The sequence below is a fragment of the Colius striatus genome, chromosome 7 (genome assembly GCF_028858725.1).
Source record: "Colius striatus isolate bColStr4 chromosome 7, bColStr4.1.hap1, whole genome shotgun sequence".
Classification (NCBI taxonomy): Eukaryota; Metazoa; Chordata; class Aves; order Coliiformes; family Coliidae; genus Colius; species Colius striatus.
The window spans coordinates 11,614,831-11,634,106 of record NC_084765.1 but is presented as its reverse complement, the minus strand read 5'-3'; the positions used below and the strand labels follow the sequence as shown (position 1 = coordinate 11,634,106).

The 19,276-nt window shown below is 38.5% G+C and overlaps 1 protein-coding gene across 1 annotated transcript in view; it reads right to left on the bottom strand.

The window, feature by feature from the left end:
- DENND2B (DENN domain containing 2B) overlaps positions 1-19,276 on the bottom strand; it is a 166,285-nt gene that overhangs the window by 83,087 nt on the left and 63,922 nt on the right. Inside the window, exon 3 of the mRNA XM_061999277.1 lies at positions 11,711-11,815. Coding sequence (XP_061855261.1) covers positions 11,711-11,790 — 80 coding nt within the window. The 5' untranslated portion in view covers positions 11,791-11,815. The remainder of the gene's footprint in view (positions 1-11,710; positions 11,816-19,276) is intronic.

Below are 19,276 nucleotides of genomic sequence, written 5' to 3'. Positions count from 1 at the left end.
TCTTCTGGTTGCCCACAGCTTGGAAAAAAAATCTTCTTTTGTTTGGGTTTTCATTTTACAGTTGCATGGAGCAACAGTTCACAATTCATTCCCAAACCTCTGAACAGAGGCAATCCAGCTGCCTGTTGCTAAAGAAATCATAGAAGTTGTATCAGGTACCAAACCACACACACAGAGACACAGTGAACAAGCCTGCCAGACTCAACACGTAGTTTGAAGTCCACATGGCTGACAGTACTGTTTGACAGGAAAGGGAGAGGTTAAAAATCCACATTAAAGTGCTTTCAGGTCTCTGCCAAGTTTCAAACAGACACAGGCTATCTACCATCTCCTCTGTTTGACTATGTTGACATAAAGCAGTTTCCAAATCAGCAGCAAATCAAAGGTTCCATGTGAGAGCAGTCTGATTACTGGGCATTGGTTCAGTCATGTCTACTGACAAACCCTCTCACTGCCTCAGCGCTGCTCCCCTGGGTAAGCACTCACTGCACAGAAAAAAAGAGAGGTCAGTTGCAGTTACCTGTGCTGTGATAACAGAAGGATTAACCAGCACTACCCACACCAGAACACTGTCAATACTACCCCATCCCAATTTACAGACATCCCCTGTAGCAGCAGTCCACCTGCCTGCCAGTTATCAGCTTTAAAAAAAGACCTTCTGAGGTTTTGCTAGCAGAATTTGAAACACAAGGCATTTCTGTTTCTGGTTTTGCCTAAACTCTGGTTTCACAGTTTAGTTACATTGTTACCTGCAAAAAGATTGCTTCTGAGAAATTCTGATGCAAAATAGGCTTATTCTACTAATCCAAAATACAAAATACAACTTCCATCAAATATCTGCTGTTAATTGTTTGTCATAAAGGTGTACTCTCCTGTTGGATTCCTGTGCTAAAGAAGTGACCTTGTTTTTCAATGCTAACATTTTCTTTCTATAGCTAAGGAGAGAAGAAAACAAATCAATCCTTTTGATTTACTCCAGGATTTTTCTGCTGCTCCCTCAAAATACTCACTACACATATGCATTAAAGCTTATCATTAATATGCCAATCATAAAATAGTTCCCTTTTTCCACCCTCTATTTAACTGTTTTATATATTGCTTTAACACAGTGCTTCAAGAGCAACATTTGGGTACTATGAAAAAAATTGCCTTACCTGGGTAATAACAAATTTGCAAGATATTTAGGCTTCCAAGAAAACCAGTCAGGTCATCTCAGGAACTGACATTCCTGTTGACTATAATTGAATTTTACAAATTGCCACAATAAATGAATAAAAAATATTTTTAAAAATGTACTATTAAAAACACTATGTTTTTTAGAATTCCTACATTTAGTTGTGCTTTCAACACTGAAGTTCATCCTACAAGATGTCTGTACCTTGCTTCTTGTTTTTGAGACCTGGACATTCGTTACACTCCCCCATGGCAGACCCCTAATTTCAGGTCTCAGTTTAAAGCAAGTTCTATACACAGGAGCTGGTCAAAATGGAAATGATCTCCGAGTGCATGGTGTGAATCATGACAAATCTTTGAAAAAGCCACATCTAATGCAAAAGATAAAGACGAATGATCCCCAAGTCCTGTGCACAGCTTAAGTCTACAGGCGCACTTTTCCAAGATCTTGTCCCTATGCTGGTAGCAACACTGCAATAATCAAGTTCTGTTTGTCTCCTACAGAGGGATGTGTCACTGGCACATCTCTTGCCAAAGTCTCTGGGCACTATCAGCATTTCTGTATTTATACATTGCAATAATGTGGGTTGCATCTGTATATTTCCATTAGCTCATATTTTTCCCCGCTTACAGTTGCATTTGCTTTTAGAGGCTGTTTTTCCGTTAATGTTCCTCAAGCGCAAATATAAGGGTGATGGTCAGTGTGGATGGAGACTGAATCAAGCACTGAGCTAATTCCCAGTTTCTATACACAATATTACCTGGTGAATAGTTTTTATGCTACTTAGAGGATAAAGTGTGTGCAAAGTCTGTGAGGATGCTATGTCAATGCACTTCTTGCTTTGGCTTTCCGGACAAACTGGCTTTTTTCCAATCAGGGAAGAAACACACAATAATTCTTTAACTTATCTTTATTTCATTATGCTCAGATCTTTCTTTTCGTCTTACTCTTCACAAATTCTGTTATGTCTTCTTTTAATTTTCACTTCTGCTCAAGTGGAAAATGGTTTTTTTAGGATAACTAAACAGTGCAGGAAACTGTTCAGAGAACACAGACTCTTTCATTTCTAAACCACTGATTCAAATCCAGACTGATTAAGGTACAGAACAGAAATTGTTCTTCTATACTGATAGCTTTTCAACAGTCCAAGTGTAAAAAGATGAGGGTCTTAGATCAGCTCCTAATGGACAGATACAGAACATGAAACATCATTAGTAATGCTCATGATTTGTATCTTTCTTGGTCTTTTCAGTGTGGCTACCAGCATCTTCCTGGTCCAAAAGGCAATAGATTTTCATTCCTAAGAACAACTTCCTCCAGAAAAATTGGAATATTAGCATTGTGATGGAAAAAAAATGCACATGGCTACTATATCTCCTGTGGATTTCTGAACACACAAATAAATTCACATAAATCTCCTGCTCTAATTTCCTGATACTGCATTGTTGGGGACTCCTCTTAAGTGTTTTAGAAAGTATCTTGCTCTTTTCTTTCATTCACTACATTTCAGTTCAGTAAAAGCACAGACAGACATCAGAAACATTTCCAAAATCATGCTGTTGTAATAACTTTCTGCAAAAATACATAATAGTTTAGTTCAGGTGTTAGCACTATTGAGTACATTAATGTAAATACAGTGAATAAACAAATAAAGATTGCAGTATTAGTCTAGCCTTTGTGCTGAAACTTGACATAGTTGCCATAAAAACATCACTTGCAATCTAATCTGTCAACTACAACCCTGCTTTTTAAAAGACTTGATATTTTTCATTTTTTAGTTAGTTTCCAGTGTTTATAGCAAATACAAACCTTAATGGAAAAGGTACTTTTAAAGATGATGTATGATTTGCTGCATATGAAAGTATAAAGCATTCAAAGTGCCACAAGAATTCAATTACAATGGGAAGTAATTTTCCAGGGTACATTCTTGCAGTCTTCAAGCAACAGTAAAGCAAACTTGATCTGAAACTGCATGAAACAAAATGTAATCAAAATTTTGGGGATTTGGTTAGCTTTTTAAATTTTTTTTAAAGCCTGTGCAAATGGGAGGTGAACAGTAACACAACTTCCATCTATGAAAAAGAGATTTGCTTCACTGACAAGTGCATATAAAGTAAGCAAAGCTTCTTCCTGAACAGACATCTAAAATTAAAGTGAAATACAATAGACAACTATAGATGTGGAATAACAAAACTCCCTGCCCACCTCCTCATCAACTGTTTTGAGGAAGCCCAAAAGATGTACCCCAAAGTGAGTCCATTTCTTCAATTCTAACTCTTGATCTAATTAGAAGCTGTTCACAAAACATTTTTCTCTATGCCTCTAGACCATTGTACTTACAAGAACAATCTGCAACCCTGCTAAAGAGATTTCAAGAGATTTCAGTATGCCCTCTGATCCACAGCCCCAAAGTCACTGCTGAACAGAGCAAGGGAGGGGAACATTATCCCTCAGACTATCTGAAATCAGCAGCCTACCGATTCTGCTTACCCAAGTAAAGGACAGCAATAAAGTCAAAGCCTGTATTTGAACTCTTCCCAGTGTCTTCTGAACCAGCACTTTAACTTGGTCCCACTGCTGATGTTTCTGTTCCTGATGACAGTAAGTGCTCTCCCACCTCTCATGGCTCTGTTCAGAGCTGAACCACTGGAGTTGTGTGTTCCAAACACACCTCCAACTTCACAGGGTAAATAATAGCTTTTATTCCTTTCTGAACCAAATGTAACTTTGGGCTGCTGGGAACCGACGTGCTGAAAACTTGTCAGCTGCACAGTTCAAGCTGTTTCTGCTTTTAAAGCAGTACAACACTTGCTGATAGATTTTCCATCAGTTATTCCATTTTCACAGTTGTTTGACTGAAGTTTATTTGTATTGTTTTCTAAACATCAAAGGTTTAAAAAAAAAAAGAAAAAAAACCCCAAAAAGCAGTGTCATCTTTCTAGTCTTCTGCCCAGGCCACAACCACATCATCCTTTCTTCATAGGAAACAGTGTATTTCAGTTGAGTTTATTAATGTGGACCAATAATTAATTTCGCTTTAAAATAAATAATTACATTTGCTGTAGAACTCAGATAATTTGGCTTGACTGAGATTGGTTTTGGAAATTACTGTATGTCTCATTTTTTAAGGCTGAAACACAAACATGAAGTCTGCTTTTAAATATCATTTTCTTAAAGCTCTTAACGTTTCTGCCTTCATCAGAGAAAAGTAGTAATAAAACATAAGACCTTGATGTGCACATGAGATAGCTGAGCATAGACATGTGTGAATAATGGGGACAGGTAACCAACCCAAAACAATACTTCTCGTAACCAAAATATAAAGATCACTGCTGTTAAAGCAAAAAAGACGGGTTTTGTTTGCTTAAGCAAGTGCAGTGATTATTTAACTGACAGGTTCCCAGAAAACAAAAGAATCAAGGTGGATACTGGAACTGGGATACTGCTCCAGGATTGCAGGCTCTGCCAACACCACAAATCAATCCTCCACAGCCTTGCACCTCCTGCAGTCATCTGTAACCCCAAAAAGCATGAAGTAAGAACAAAACAAGCACAGAGCATATATAAACACCTGCTCTTCCAAAAAGGGAGCATCTGGCGTCCCCTCTACATGACTGTTGATGGCTGTGCAGAAGCTGAGGCCCTAGAGAAGCAGGTCCAGATCTGTCCTCTGGTTTAGCTATCAGCAAGTGAATGCATCAGCCTGAGATGCCTTCCCTCTGAACTTCCAGCAGTGATTTTACCTATGAATAACAGCAGCAACAACCCCAGCTTCATGATAAAGCTGTGCATAACACTACCCCGTAGGCTGACTTGGTTAGGAAATAAAAGTCATTGTTTTATTTGATATTTAAAGAATTATAAACAATTGAGCTGAAATGCTCCTTTGGTACCTCTGAAGTTATATTAGTTCAGTCATTTGGTTTATGTGGTGCATCTCCCCTGCTTTCACTGGAGGGAAGCTATCTCACGCCAATTAAAATTCTCTCCCATAAGCTAAAATTCTGAAGATGATTGAGTCACAAATCCAGTGGAAGCATATCTCAGTGCATGTTATACTAACGGGGATGACAAATTGTTGGTGACAGCACGAATGGCCTCACACACTGCTGGGAGAGAAGAACCAAAGCCTATATTTAGAGGTTTGTGAGTACCCAGCTCAGTTCTTCCTAGGCAAGGAGAAAGATGCAACTCAGAGATCAGATTTCAGTTTTAATCAAGCAAGAGTATATTTGCTTCAAAGATTCAATGAAAAGTATTTAGAAAGGAGATATTTTATGAATGTTACTAGACTAGGAACTTACTTAACTTGCAACTCTATGCTCTCAGCAATTTGCATGAATCAATTTCTGATGCCTTGTTATACAACCCATTGACATTAGCACCCTAAGCTTATCATGTCACTTATTGCTCAGCTGGAGAACATTCTCCAACCCAGTGAGTACAACACCCTTCCTGTGCAGATTGTGTGGAATGACGGCAGCTCACATCACAAAATTCAATCTGTGCTGAAACATGATTCTAGTAACGCGGTCTTCCTCAGACACATACGCTATGAGAACAGTCTTCATCAGACACGTATTCCTTTGGCACAATTGGAACTAGGATTTGTTTCTGCTTTGACTCAAATCAAGCCCAGAAACATGAAATTAAAAAGATGATTGTTTAGCTCATCAGAGGAGTCCTATACAGAATACTGAAGTCACCACACTAGTGAAATGCTTGCAGCAAACTGGATTTTTATTCACTGTAAATGGGACACAAATCTGCTCCTAAGGCTTGATTTGTGAAACTCGTATGCATACATTTTAGATGGGCTTTACAGGGAAGAGGCATTGTAGTGTTCTGTAAGAAATCAGAGGACAATCACCTTTACTTGTTTTCCAAGAAACAGAATAACTGTGACATTATTCTGAGATAACTTGTAAAGTGCACATATTGCTTAATTCATAAAAATATCTTCCTATTTTCATCTACATTAAGTATATCATTTACAAAAACAGATATTAATGTGCATTTTTTTCCAGAATAACTGACGTTTAGCCAAAAGCTATTAATCAAGGAAGTACATCAAAGCAATGTCTAAGTAATTCTACTTTCAGGGACATTTTCTGTGCTTACAGCTGAAGGATATTGCTCATATTTTATTTTAAACTATTTTTAATGAGACAAATTGTTTTAAAGTCCTATCTTATAGTAAGGATGTCTCTCATAACATGGATTCTGTTTCTCATTCTAACACTGTCTATATCAGAGCAATATCGCCTGAATTTATTAATTCAAGTAAAATTTCTGCATAAAACACAAAGACTCCAGACAAATATTAAAGCTTTTGCTAAGGGCAAGCAAGTCACGTTGTGAGAAGACAACTACAAACACCACTATGCCTTTTCTTTGATTTCTGCTCTCTTAAGGTTTTCTCAGTTAAACTGATCCTCTTAAGTATGGTGCAATCAAACCAAATAGTCATTCAATGTAAAAGGGTCATGCACCACCTGCAAGCATGCTATGGGCTCCTTTGTCTCCTGATGAAGAGTTCATAAGATTTCACAGAGCCGCTTCCTGCCAGAATTGCTAAGAAGTCACTTTCAGCTACACATAAGGTGCTTTCCTAACCTCCTGTTCCTTGGTGTTCACCTCAATGACTCACAAGGAAGGATTAAACTTGTGTCCTTGAAGTTCACCAAAAGCCAGAAAGTCTAATTTCGTAAGTGTAACAATCCTTTGCAAACTCTCTAATATTCGCTTCCTGTAATCGGCTCGTGTTCCAAACACCTCCAGAATGTCCCGACTGGCTTGGACCAAAGAGCATTCCTAGTCCAGCCTGTGGCTGACTGTGACCATTAGCAGGTGTCTAGAGAAGAAAGTAAGAAGAAGATGTGCATGCAGTGCTACTAAACCAGATTAACAGATTTTGCTTCAGGTAAAAGGTTTTGGTAGTTTTTTCTTCTATGAATTTGTCTGATTGCAACATCCTGTATCAGTAAATTCCACAGTTTAAAAATATGCTGCAGAGAAGTACCTCCTTTTCAAATGATTTTCAACCTGTCATCTTCTAATTTCATTTGATATGTATTAGTTCTTAAACAAAAAGAGATTTTTTTCCTATTTACTATCTCTGTTCCATATATCATTTCAGAGGCTTCTTTTACTCCTTCTTCCCCTCTAATCCTTTCCTTTCCAGGATGGAGACTCCCAGTCAATCTGTTCTTGCCTTGTAGTGAAACTATTCCATACCTTTGACTACTTTTGTCATTTCTACAGTTTTCCTTTTCAGGGCATAGACAAGTTTGTCTCACCTAAGACATACACAAAAAAAATCTCCATTTGTAACAAGCAGTGAACAGACTTCAGGTAACTTCAGACAGAACACATTAGTGTGGATGTTTATTTAAATCACTTTCTTCAGACCCAAAGGTTTCTCCTCCTGCACTCACAGCAGAAACCTGTGAATCCCATAATGAGTTTCGAAGGTGGAACTCTCAGTTATCCTCTCAAATAATGTCCTCATTCTACTCTCTCCCTCATCTCCCAAGCTGCCATTAGCACATCTCTGGTGGAAAAATGCCTGAGCTGCCTCACACCAGTGGATCCAAACTTTGGTGAGGGCTAAGGGAATCTTAGCTACTGCAAGAACCTCTATGCTTGCAAAGCATGCAGATGTATAGATGTTCACATGTAAGCACCTCCTTTCCACTGAAAATTTTGATTCTTAAAATTTAAATCCATGATCTATGAGGATCTGATTAACAGCCAAAGTGATTAAAAAGACTTCCATAGATGTTACTGACCCATACGGAATCACAGAATCTTAAGGGTTGGAATGGACCTCAAAAGATCATCTAGTTCAAACCCCCTGAATCACAAATGGTTGAACCAGATTGTGACATTATATCACAGAAACATACCCTCTGTCTTAGAATCGTAGAACTGTTTGGGTTGGAAATGAACTTTAAGATCATCAAGTCTAACCAAACAGTCTTGCAACCATAAACCTCCTCAAAACCAGGACTGACAAGAAAATAACACCAAAAAGATGCCTTAACCACCAGGAGGAACCTACTCTCACAAATTATAGAGAAAGCACATTTGCAGATTTCCAATTCTCTAGTCAAATTCCATGCTAAACAGAGACAATGACTTTTCAGTTAAAGTCAATCTTTAAACATGTTTGCAATAAAGCCTGCAAGCCTTAAACTTTTATTATGCCAGCACTTATTCCACTGATTTACGGTCTGAGTAAAATGAAGAATCCCCATGGTTGACTCAAATGACATCCTCTTACAGGGTTTCACAGAGACAGGTGAAGATTACATAAGGTAAAATAATAGATGCAGAACTGGTTAATGGTAACCTGTTCATCTTCTCACTCGTCATGCAAGTGCAACTGAAAGATTTTCCTTAGTTTCAGGTCCATACTTGTTCTTACAAAATCTTTTTCCTGACAAATTCTAATCAAAACAGATGGTGACGATAAGGAAAGGCAGTTTATTTGACAGTTATTATCCAATAACTTAGTATCCCACAGTATTTTCTAAGCTATTCAGAATGGAAAATATTTTAAAACAAAAGAGTAAGTCCAAAGTTTGCTCAAGTCTAGACCCAAGTTCCCAGCACCAATCTGTCTGCACTGATGGAAGGATGATAAACAACTTGAGAGTGTCAGATACCATTAGGGATGAATCTGGTTTTAATATCTACATATGAATAACTCTCTAGAAATTCCTATAGACATGACCTTCCCCTGCTTTTTTAAATGACTTTTACTGTTTTGCACTAAGAGGTGCCAAATACACAAACTAACAAACTGGAAAGTGTACAAGAATATTGAGTCCATTTCTGCTGAGCTTTAACACAGCATAATACACCTAACAAAAGACACTGGAATGGATGCTGACTATCTGTCTTTAGCCAACTGTACAATTTAAAAAGTGAAAGGAGAACAGCGCCAGGAGCAGGAAAGGTAAATCAACATAATGAAAGATTTAGACATGAAAATGATATGACAATACCACAAAGGAGATCATGAGAAGAGACAGGACTAAGGGGTCAGGGTTCTACCCAAGGCTCTTGATTATTAATTCATTACCAATTTGTAGGCCAATCTATCCCTTCATAATCAGGATGAGGCCATTTCATCCAACTCAGGAAAACTGCCTGGGATTACTGTGATTCAATAATACATGTAGATAAGTGAGAAGGTGTGGCAGAGAGTTGAAAGACAGAAATAACTTATTCAATACAGAAGGCAATGAGGAGGAAGTCAAATTTGCATGACATATGGAAAGCTACCAAAACTGAGAACAAACCCAGAGTGTTTAAATGCAAAACAGAGTTGTGTCATTAGAAATAGGTTTTGCTTTAAATAAAACCAGAAGAGAAATAAACTGTTAAAAAAAATCTCTTCCATTGCTTCCATCCTGAAAATCCCAGAATTTTTATTCTATTTTCCCTTTTCCATTGTTTATGTTTGGAAAAAATCAGTACACAATGGCAGGTAAAACCAGGCAAGCATTCAACATCACTTTCAAGTTGACTTACAGCTTCCAGCTAGGATCAAAACCAGCTCTCCTCAATTTTTCTGCCTAAAATTCTCCATTTGTGCCAGCTATACTACCTGGCAGCTGCCAATGCAGGGACTTTTTGTCACTGACATTTTAAGTGCATAAAATCAAACAGTAATTCTGTTATCTACTAACCTGAAAAACAATCTTTAATAATGTATTTTAAAAAGCAAAGTTCTCCCAGTATAATCCTCCTATGCACACACTGTACTGCTGTCAGCTAGGAGTAACCCTGGAGCAGCTTGTCAGCTGTAGTATCCTCAGTCAGATATGGCTAGAACAGATGCTGCCTGACCTGGCCAAAATTACTGGACCATTTTACTGACATTCCAAAGTGATCCACAAATAAATTATGTCCTCACAGCCTTTTTCCTCTACAATGTTAATTTTTGGGTGCAGATCCATTTTACTGCAGCCTAGTTAAAGTCTTCTGGTTACTTTTTGAATTTTTTGAGGTGAAGGGTGTATTCCTTGTTTCTATGTCCAATACCTAGCATAAAGGTATCACTGCAGTACAGAGACTCTATAAGGTCAGTGCAAGTTAGTTGCACATTCCTCCTCTCTGGTGTTAACAATGGGGTTAAAGTCTTGTTTTGAGCCAAAATGAAAGAATCAAAATGAAGATACCAGTGTGTTATTGTGTAATGTAGTGTAGATCAGCCCTTCAAAACAGAATAGGGCAATATACTTGTACAAGAATCCCCTGGATAAAATGCTACAGCAAGGAGAGATCTGTCAACAGACACGCATTTCAAGAAAGATCCTGTACAGTTTGTGTGGATTTCTGCCCACTTCACTTAAGAGCCTTGCTCCTGTGTTCAAATGGTTAATTCATAAAGGTTCTCCAGTCCAACCGTTGTCTAAACTTTCCCATTCAAAACATACCAGTGATGCCCTAGTGTGACTGCAGATTTAAGTGAGGGGTTTGGAGCTGCCAGCCCCAGGATGAGAGTAGCTGGTGGGCTTGTCCTGTGCACAGGCTACAGGCTGAATCAGTGTTACTTGGTAAAGGCTGTGGCTGAGAGCAAGACTCCAGTCACAGATGTGTTAATTTCTTGGCTGCAGGTGACTTGTTTACTTGCATACCAAAGCAATATTCCAAAGCAGAGTTACCCAAAGAAAACTCATTGTCCTCAAAGCTCTGCCTTTATCAGTGTAAACTGAAAGACAAGGGAGCAATAACTAACTCTAAGCTTCTTGTCATTTCACTGTACTGACTCATGACTGAAAGGTGTCTGTGATTTACTGCCACCTGCACCACTACACAGTCACATTACAGTCTTCTAATGGACTTTAGCAGGACAGCATTTCCTACTAAAATGTACACATACATTTATACATGCAAACATGTACAAATATGCAAGCATATTTTGTTTACTGATTTAATCTAAACAGATTGATTCCCTCTGGGTTGCCAGGCTTAGGGACTTAAGGTGTCCTTGGCTACAGTTTTCCTCTAGCTGTGAATGATAAAGTTTATCTATTTGTAAATGACTTTAATACTACAGAAAGGAGGACAAATAAACGAAGCCCTTTCACACTTGCTGCCTGACCTGCAACAAGAGGCAGCCTGCCCACTCTCCATCAAGGCAGTTGCAGCAGAGAAAATGTGACAGAAACCAACACAAAATACAAACTGGAGAGAGGCAATGGAGGAAAGATGAGACGTAGTCATATGGACAAGAAATTTATCCCAAACCTCCTGAGGCCTACACAGCGCTTTCCATACAGGTCCTTCCTTGTAATCCCTTTCATTGTAACCCACCAGTGATCAGTAATACCTCAACAGAAATGTGCCAGAATCAGACCTTTTCTCATACCGCAGTACCTCCAATCTATACAAAAAACTTCTCTTGGCCCAGCAAAGCTCTCTCTGTGTCAGAATAGAGGTCACTTACCTTTGGGCTGATATTTGTTCCAAACACAGACAAATCTTTCTCAGAATCTACAAAGTCTGCAGTTCACCACTTACCTATCCAGAGTGTCCTGAGGCACCTTACTCCCTCCAGCTCTGCTGTTGACACTGGCATTCTTGTTGGCAGTCATGGTCATTTCTGCTTTCTAGAAATATGGATATCTGTGAGAAGAAAAATCAAGTAAGGTTCAACAATCCCGAATGACAATTAACCTTCAAGACCGCTAGAAGTACTATGATGTGCAAAGGCAGAACTCCAGGCTACTTTTCATTCTATAAATCACAATCAGTCTGGTTTTGATCCTGAAAAACTAAACTCTACCTCTACTGCTGCTCCTTCACATCCACAGCCAAATTTACCACAGCTCAGTGCTACAAGAGAAGATATCTTATGGGAATTAGGTGTATGCTTCAGGTTCTGGCATGTCTGATGAACAAGGTTTGATACTGAGTTCACAAAATATCTCAGGTTTAATGTGGTTCTTCCATCCATCAGTATACAGAGAGAAACCAGCAACTGCACTGTGTGATACTTGCAAATACCATAGCTGTGACTGGCATTTTGGCCACACAAAAAACTATTCCATGGAATGAAGAAACTTTTCTCAGTTTTCAAGTGCAGCTCTATTATGGAAATATTTTCCGAGAGCGAAATACATTCAATCACAAATATGTTTAACATAATTTTCAAATCTGCCTGTGATATGAAAATACCTACAAATGGTTTTATTTATTGGCCCCAAAATTCTCTAAGTAAAACTGTCTTAGGACACTTTTAAGATCTTGGGTAATAAAAAGAATCATTACTAATTCCTTGTTATTTCCTAGTGACTTGGTGACAACCCAAAAGCTGTAGATTCCATTTCAGCCATGATAAAACCAAAAGATGGGCTTTGCTTCTATAATGTTGCTGCATACTGGCAAAGAAATATGATTTTCAGCACTATGGTTTATTTTGCCTTCATCCTATTATCTTAATAGGAATGCTGTGCTGTGACTCAAGGGAGAATACGATGATAGCGATATAGGCCAGGATATAATCCCAAGATGCATAAGTGGTAACATCTACTATCACACCCCTCTATGACTATATCCTACATTTCTCTGGCATATAGTACAGCTCTTAGTGGCAATTTCCTCTGTCATCATTATAAATTGATAAATATTTCACAAAATTTGGGAGAAATGTATTTTCCTGTCATGATAAGATTTCTAAAATGCCAGTCGAGTCCCTGGTGAAAGCAATGCAACTGTACTTATACCACCTGATGCTACAGGAGTTATTTATCAAGGATCCTGTGGCTCTGCTGCCATGCACTCTGAGTGGTTTCTGGGATGCTCCTTAGTTTATAGGCTACAACATCTACCATGGTTTGCAGCACTGCCACTCAATTTCTGACCAGAACTACCAATTTTTACAACCATTAATGACATAGTTAATGCAAAAATAAGAAATATTACAAAACTTCTTGTTTACTCAAACCCACAGTAAGTCCAGACTGCTTGAGAAGCCAACTGTAATGTGATGCTGAAAAGTAAGCTGGGTACTGACAACACACAAAATCCTTGTACTAACAGACCCATCGTGAAGAGGTCATTTTCTAAACCACTTGATTCCAAACAGTTCTGCCAAAAATAAGGTCAGAAAATCTGCAGAATGCAGCTCCAGAGGCAGAGTCAATCATGCCAACCACAGACTCCAGGTCTACTTGTTCTCTGATTGTGTGTATCAATTTTCCCAGATTAAGGGAAGATTTTTTTTTTCTCAGTTGGTAACATTTTTTCTACACTGAAGCTCCCCAGATTCCTCCAATGTCTTGTTGTTATTGTCAGTGTTACATTATCAAGATAACAGGACTGTTAAAGAACTGCCAGTTCCAACTGGCAAACAGCTTGCTTGGGATAACAAAGGAAACTTGCTGACGCTGACGGAGCTTTCTAGGACTGTACATTCCACAGGGAGTCAGCAGCTTTTTTAGTGGTTTCAACACTTTTACTGTGTTAAATCTAAATCACTTATTAGCAATCAAGGTGAGAAAAAGAAGATGTAAATGTACCATAAGGTGAATAACAACTGTTAGCATGAATGCATTACACTCATTTTCAAAGATTTGTTTTTTCTGTTCAAGACTAAAATAAGCTGAAGGGACTCTCAAAAAGATGAGACACTGACTTGGCACGTAAAAAAAAATTAGATGTTTTTATGTTGTTTAACAAGAGTCCACTTTTCCCATACCCAACATTCGATTGAAGAAGTGTGCATACTTGTACACCAAAGTTTGATAAAAATTACTGTGGTCAGTATTTTTAAAAGCAATTATTTAAACCTTACATGTCAAAGCTATCTCAAATGTCAAATAGGCCAAACTGGCTTGTTTTCAGCAAAACAGTTATTGGGACAATTTCAGAAGATATGTCAAATTTAGTGACAAAAGTGTGGCTTTTTCCTGTGCAGTTGAGACTCTGCTATGTATGGTGATACCAACTGACTTTTCTATGCAGTTTTTCTTTAATGATTCTTTTGTCTGAATATTTTACTGCAGGTGACAGTGCTAGCATCCCAGCATATGTCGAAAAAACACAAATAACTTGAATATGGCAGAAAATCATCAATAATTTACAGAGGTGCCTGGAAGCAAGGGCTTAATACCAAAAAACAAAAACTCACAAAACAATCCCAATGGAAAAACAAAAACAGAGACATAGGAGAAAAATTAAGCTACATTTTATCATCATGTAGTAAGTTGTTTCAGAGCCATCAAGCAAGTCTGACAGCCCTGTAAGTTTCTATGAATTACTGTATGGTAAGAATTGTATTTCTTGGGTTTGTTTGAGAGCATTCTCCATCACAATATTGGCAAATCAATCTTCACAAAGCAATGAAAAACAAAATGTCACAAGTATTGTGATGTGTTGCTAAAAACAAACAAAAAACCAGTCATGTCACAGATTCTGCATTGCCCAGTTAACCATCTAACTACACTTTACCTAAAAATGCAGAATTCGGGTTTATTTATAAATGTAAATAGTTACTCTGAAACCTTTATGTAACCATAATTTGTGCGTTCCTCCAGGGATAGTCTTACTAATTTCACTAGGACAACTCTCAAATTGGTAATTTAATAAGTCTAGATGGTAGAATCTGCATCTTTTTCATTATTACATTCATTTTGTCTAACACATCCACAAATCATTTGGCAGGATCAAAAAGTATAGATGACACACAAATATAAACCACAGTGTGATGGTAACGTGGTCTGCTGCTAGTACCCAGCAAGGTTCATCATCCTAAATGACTGCTGCAATGCAGATATTTCCTAACAGGTTTTATCTTTGCAGGTAGCCTCGATGACAGATTATTCCTTATAGACCATCTCCTCCCACTCAATGGTTTCTTTCCACTTCCAAAATGAAAGTGTGGCCTGGATTTTTTTATGGACAGATGGGCCACTGAAAACCATCACACTTTGTGCTACTGAACCTTATCGTATCATTGAATCTTTAATTCCATTACCAGGTATTAGCAGAGGAGGCATAAATCCTTTGCTCCTCATTGCAGTTTAACATTGTTCTTAATTTCCTAAAGTATCCAATGCTTTTGAAGCACCTACTCTTAGTCAAACTACAGAGGAAGTTGTTCCTCAGCCCACTTGTATTCACAAGTGGGGCTAGTGCTAGGCTTGGAGCAAGCATCTGAAAAGTGACAGTGTTTTATTTGTACTATCCAAGGGCCTCTAAAGGTATGCAGAAAGCCTGCTTTGTTACAAGCAACATATCCATCAGTTACTGCATTGCAAGAACCAATTTCCTTCTCTCCTTCTGTGGAAGGTGAATAACATGGAGCCTAGTTACTCATGTTTAGACTCAGAGGTCTTACACGTCTTAGACCAACAGGTGTTTCAGAGAAAACATTTTCATAATGTGAATCATGACATCTTCCTTTCTGTTCACATAATGGGAGCAGAAGAGGACTTTTTAATTGAAATTTCTTCAGTTCAACAGACAAGCATATGTTTTTGTTTGTTTGTTGGGATTCTTTTGGTTTTTAACACTGTGCTCAATATCTCTTCCTATGCATATGATTCTTTTTCCTACCTAGCCTTAAAACAGATTTGTTGCACTCCAGTTTCTGCACTCATTTCTAAAGTATATTTTTCATTAAATATACGGTTCCAATAAAGAGTACACTTCAAAGGCAGTCTTCTAAGCATCAGCAACACCAGCACTGTTTATCTGATCGCTTAATGAAGAAGAATCCAGATTCTGCTGCTTATTAATCAGCATTTAACTTGCACAAGCAAGTTCACGCTGCATCAGGCTTTACTACAGAAAAGTGATTCTGGTTTCCTTCTGCTCTACTTGAGTGTCAGTGACAATCTAGTAAGCCCTCTCAACAAACCCTAAAATAAACTTAATGAACACTGACTTGACGAAAGCCTTTGGTAATTGGATTTTGCAATAAAGGCATATATATTTTGGCCTTTACAACACAAACATTTCCATGATGACCAGATGTTGCTATCAAAACCACCTACTCACAAATTGTGACTAAAACATATTCAGTTCCTTGGTATTTTTCTTCCTCTGTCCATTCCCTTCACCCTCAGGATATTTGCATAAAGTTCAAGTCTCAGGAGCTCACCTGCTCCCATTGCTTGTTCCTCAGGGAAGTCATAGTCCTCTAATTGCAACATCAACATCATTGGCACAATAATGAATTGTTTCTTCTGACACAAAAAAACAGACTATAATTTTGTTAAGGAATGAAAACAGATTAGCTTTAAAGGAACAAAGATTTCTTTCTCTTTAATATTTTTCACATGACAACAAATATGAGAAATGAGAGAATAGACTGTGCTTCAGTATTTCCCACAGGGTGTCACCAGTCCCTAAAAACATCACAATACAGTTCAAAGTACAGTTCACTTCTTAATACAGACTGCCTGGGAGCACAGGCTGCAGGGGAGACAAAGTGAATAAATCAAGCTCAAAATCCTAGTGAGTCTTAAAAGGAACTTCTTTGTTGAACTGACACTGATGACTGAACCTTCCTCACCTCAAGGCTGACTGATAAAAGCTTCTGGACAGCTGAGAACCATCCTGAGTTTGCAACTACTGCAGGTTTTGATTCATTAGAGCACCATGCGAGGCAAAACAAGGTCACAGCCATAACACAGAGCAAGCTACTATCCCCAATGTTGTTAGCACACCTTTCCTTCCTGCCAGACACACGTGGCTCCCACTCAAAGCACCACTAGAGTGTAAAGTGCAGAATTAATAGCAATTATATAGCTCATACAGGATTTTAATAATAAATGATGGGAGGAAAGGGAATCTTGACACAGCTGCATAGAGGCTTGAGAAAGAGGGATTGAGTCTTCATTTGCCATACATTTATTATGAGTCACTGTGTAAATGCTTTGAACTATTTCCTGACTATTTCTGTGTATGGACATCTTTTCTAGAACCAAGCTGTGCTACCCAGGAATGTCTGCAGTATTCAGCTACATGGAAGGTGGCTTTATGAGATCTCTGTTACATTGTACTTCAAACCTGAATTAACTTTCCCGTGTTGACAAATCACTTTAATTTTAATTCTGCAATTTGTACACTATAAAGCACAAACAAGTCAGAATTTGTCTGTATACAGAGGAGAATTTATAATATTCTATAATACTCTAAATACCTCACAAATTCTCCATGCACATGTTATTACTACATGTTTATGGTGGGTAACACACTTTCCAAATTACCTTGTCTAAGGGTGTATTTAGGAGTAAGAATATAACCAGTGAATTATCACAGAGCAGGCAGGGAGCTAGAAATTAATAACTTGACTTCCCCCTGCCTGCACAAACTCTTAAGCTGCTTCTCCCATACCCTGAGAGACAGTAGAGAAGCTGACGCTCACTTGAAATGACCTTTCATTTCACAACTGCCTATTTGTAACAATGTGGGAGATCAAAGGGACTAAATGGCCAGCTTGGCCACTGCAGCTGGTGGCACTATTTTCATTCATTGTCAGAAGACCATGAGACTTCTTTTAGTATGTCTGCCTCAGACTCCTTTTGCAGAGCCCTTCCTGAGAGGAAAGAGGAAGAAAGACATCAACCAAAGGCAGGATGGCCAGAGAGACACTTTACTTCCAACCTCCACACAGACAAAGGGTCAGTGATGATAGGAAGAGAAAAGAGACAAAGGGACAAACAGATTTGTACCTCATCTTGGCTCTGCTGCTATGCGGAATAAGTGGCAAAAAAAAGAAAATGGTCTGAAAATGAAAGGAAAAAGGGAAGACAGATGTGGTGGTAGGGGGTGGAGGAAGAGAAAAAAGAAAAACAAAACAAAACAAAGGAGGTCCTAATGGAAAAGCAAATAAAGCAGTAAAGAGAGAAATAAAATAAGGATTGATGAAATCCCAAATCCAGTGAAGCAGGTTATGTCATTTGTCACACAGAGCACTTAAGTTCAGATATGCTTTGCTGGGAGATGAGGTGACCTTTAGTGTGCTGGTCCTGACTGTAAACAGAGAAAGAAATGAAGTGGTTGCATTGTTCAAGTCAGAGCAATAAAGCAAAAGCCCTGGATCAGCATCCAGTATGTGTAATTGCCTTTCCCCGATGCTATATATGTAGTATAAGGGAATAGGCAAGATGCTTAACGGGAGTAGGAGAAAATGTGAGACCATTTATGGACCAAATTTGTACAGAGAGCCAAATAGTGTTTTGCCCCCAGAGAAGACTCTGTGGGGCAGGCAGTAAACGACAGTCTGAGGATGGCTAATGCAGATGTCAGAAGGAAAACTAACTTCAGAGGAAGGTGGCAAGAAGCATCTGGAGAAGGATGGGTAGAGGTCTCCAGCAGAAGTAACTGATGGCAACTACTGATGCTGTCCTGTACAAACTCCTTTGCCTTATGCTTAATACCATGCAGTAAAAGAAAACTAAATTCATCAGTACAAGCATAAGGCAAGTTGATATTTTCACAAAGTGTTATTTCAAGTTTGAAGCAGCATTGGAAGATCTTTGATAACAGTGCCTCAGTAAAGTTAAGAAGTGACATGTCCTGTTACTATGAATCTCCTTCTGTTGGGATAACTGTGTCCTGGTAATTGTGTCACAGTTCTGAGTCCTATCCATGACACCTAAGCTGCCAATACTAACAAAGTATAGCAACTTTCATTTTGATGGGCTGTCTTAATATGATGATATAAAAGCATCTTGAGAGGATGAGGAACCAGCTGGAAACTTCATGAATGTAAGTGGAAAATATTTGCCAACACTGTCTTGGCTTGTACAAAGAGATGAGAACAACCTTGAGTCTGTCTCTTTTGCTTTTGGCAGTTACACAGGGAATCTGTAGAAAAGCACAGAGACAATCTGAATTCCCCTGTATCCAAAGTACATCCAGAAGTGACCCTAGACACAGGCATTAGCAGCAGCAAACAGGATGGCAAGCAAGTCCACTGTTTGTATTAAGGATTTGTGCAAGAACCACTCAGGAGAGGGATCTGTTTACATTTGGAAATGATGGTCTTGCACTTAAAGCAATATCTGCAGGATGCAGGAGCTCTGAGCGGTGTTTGAGCTCCGACATGGATTTCTTTTGTAGTCTTAGGAAAGG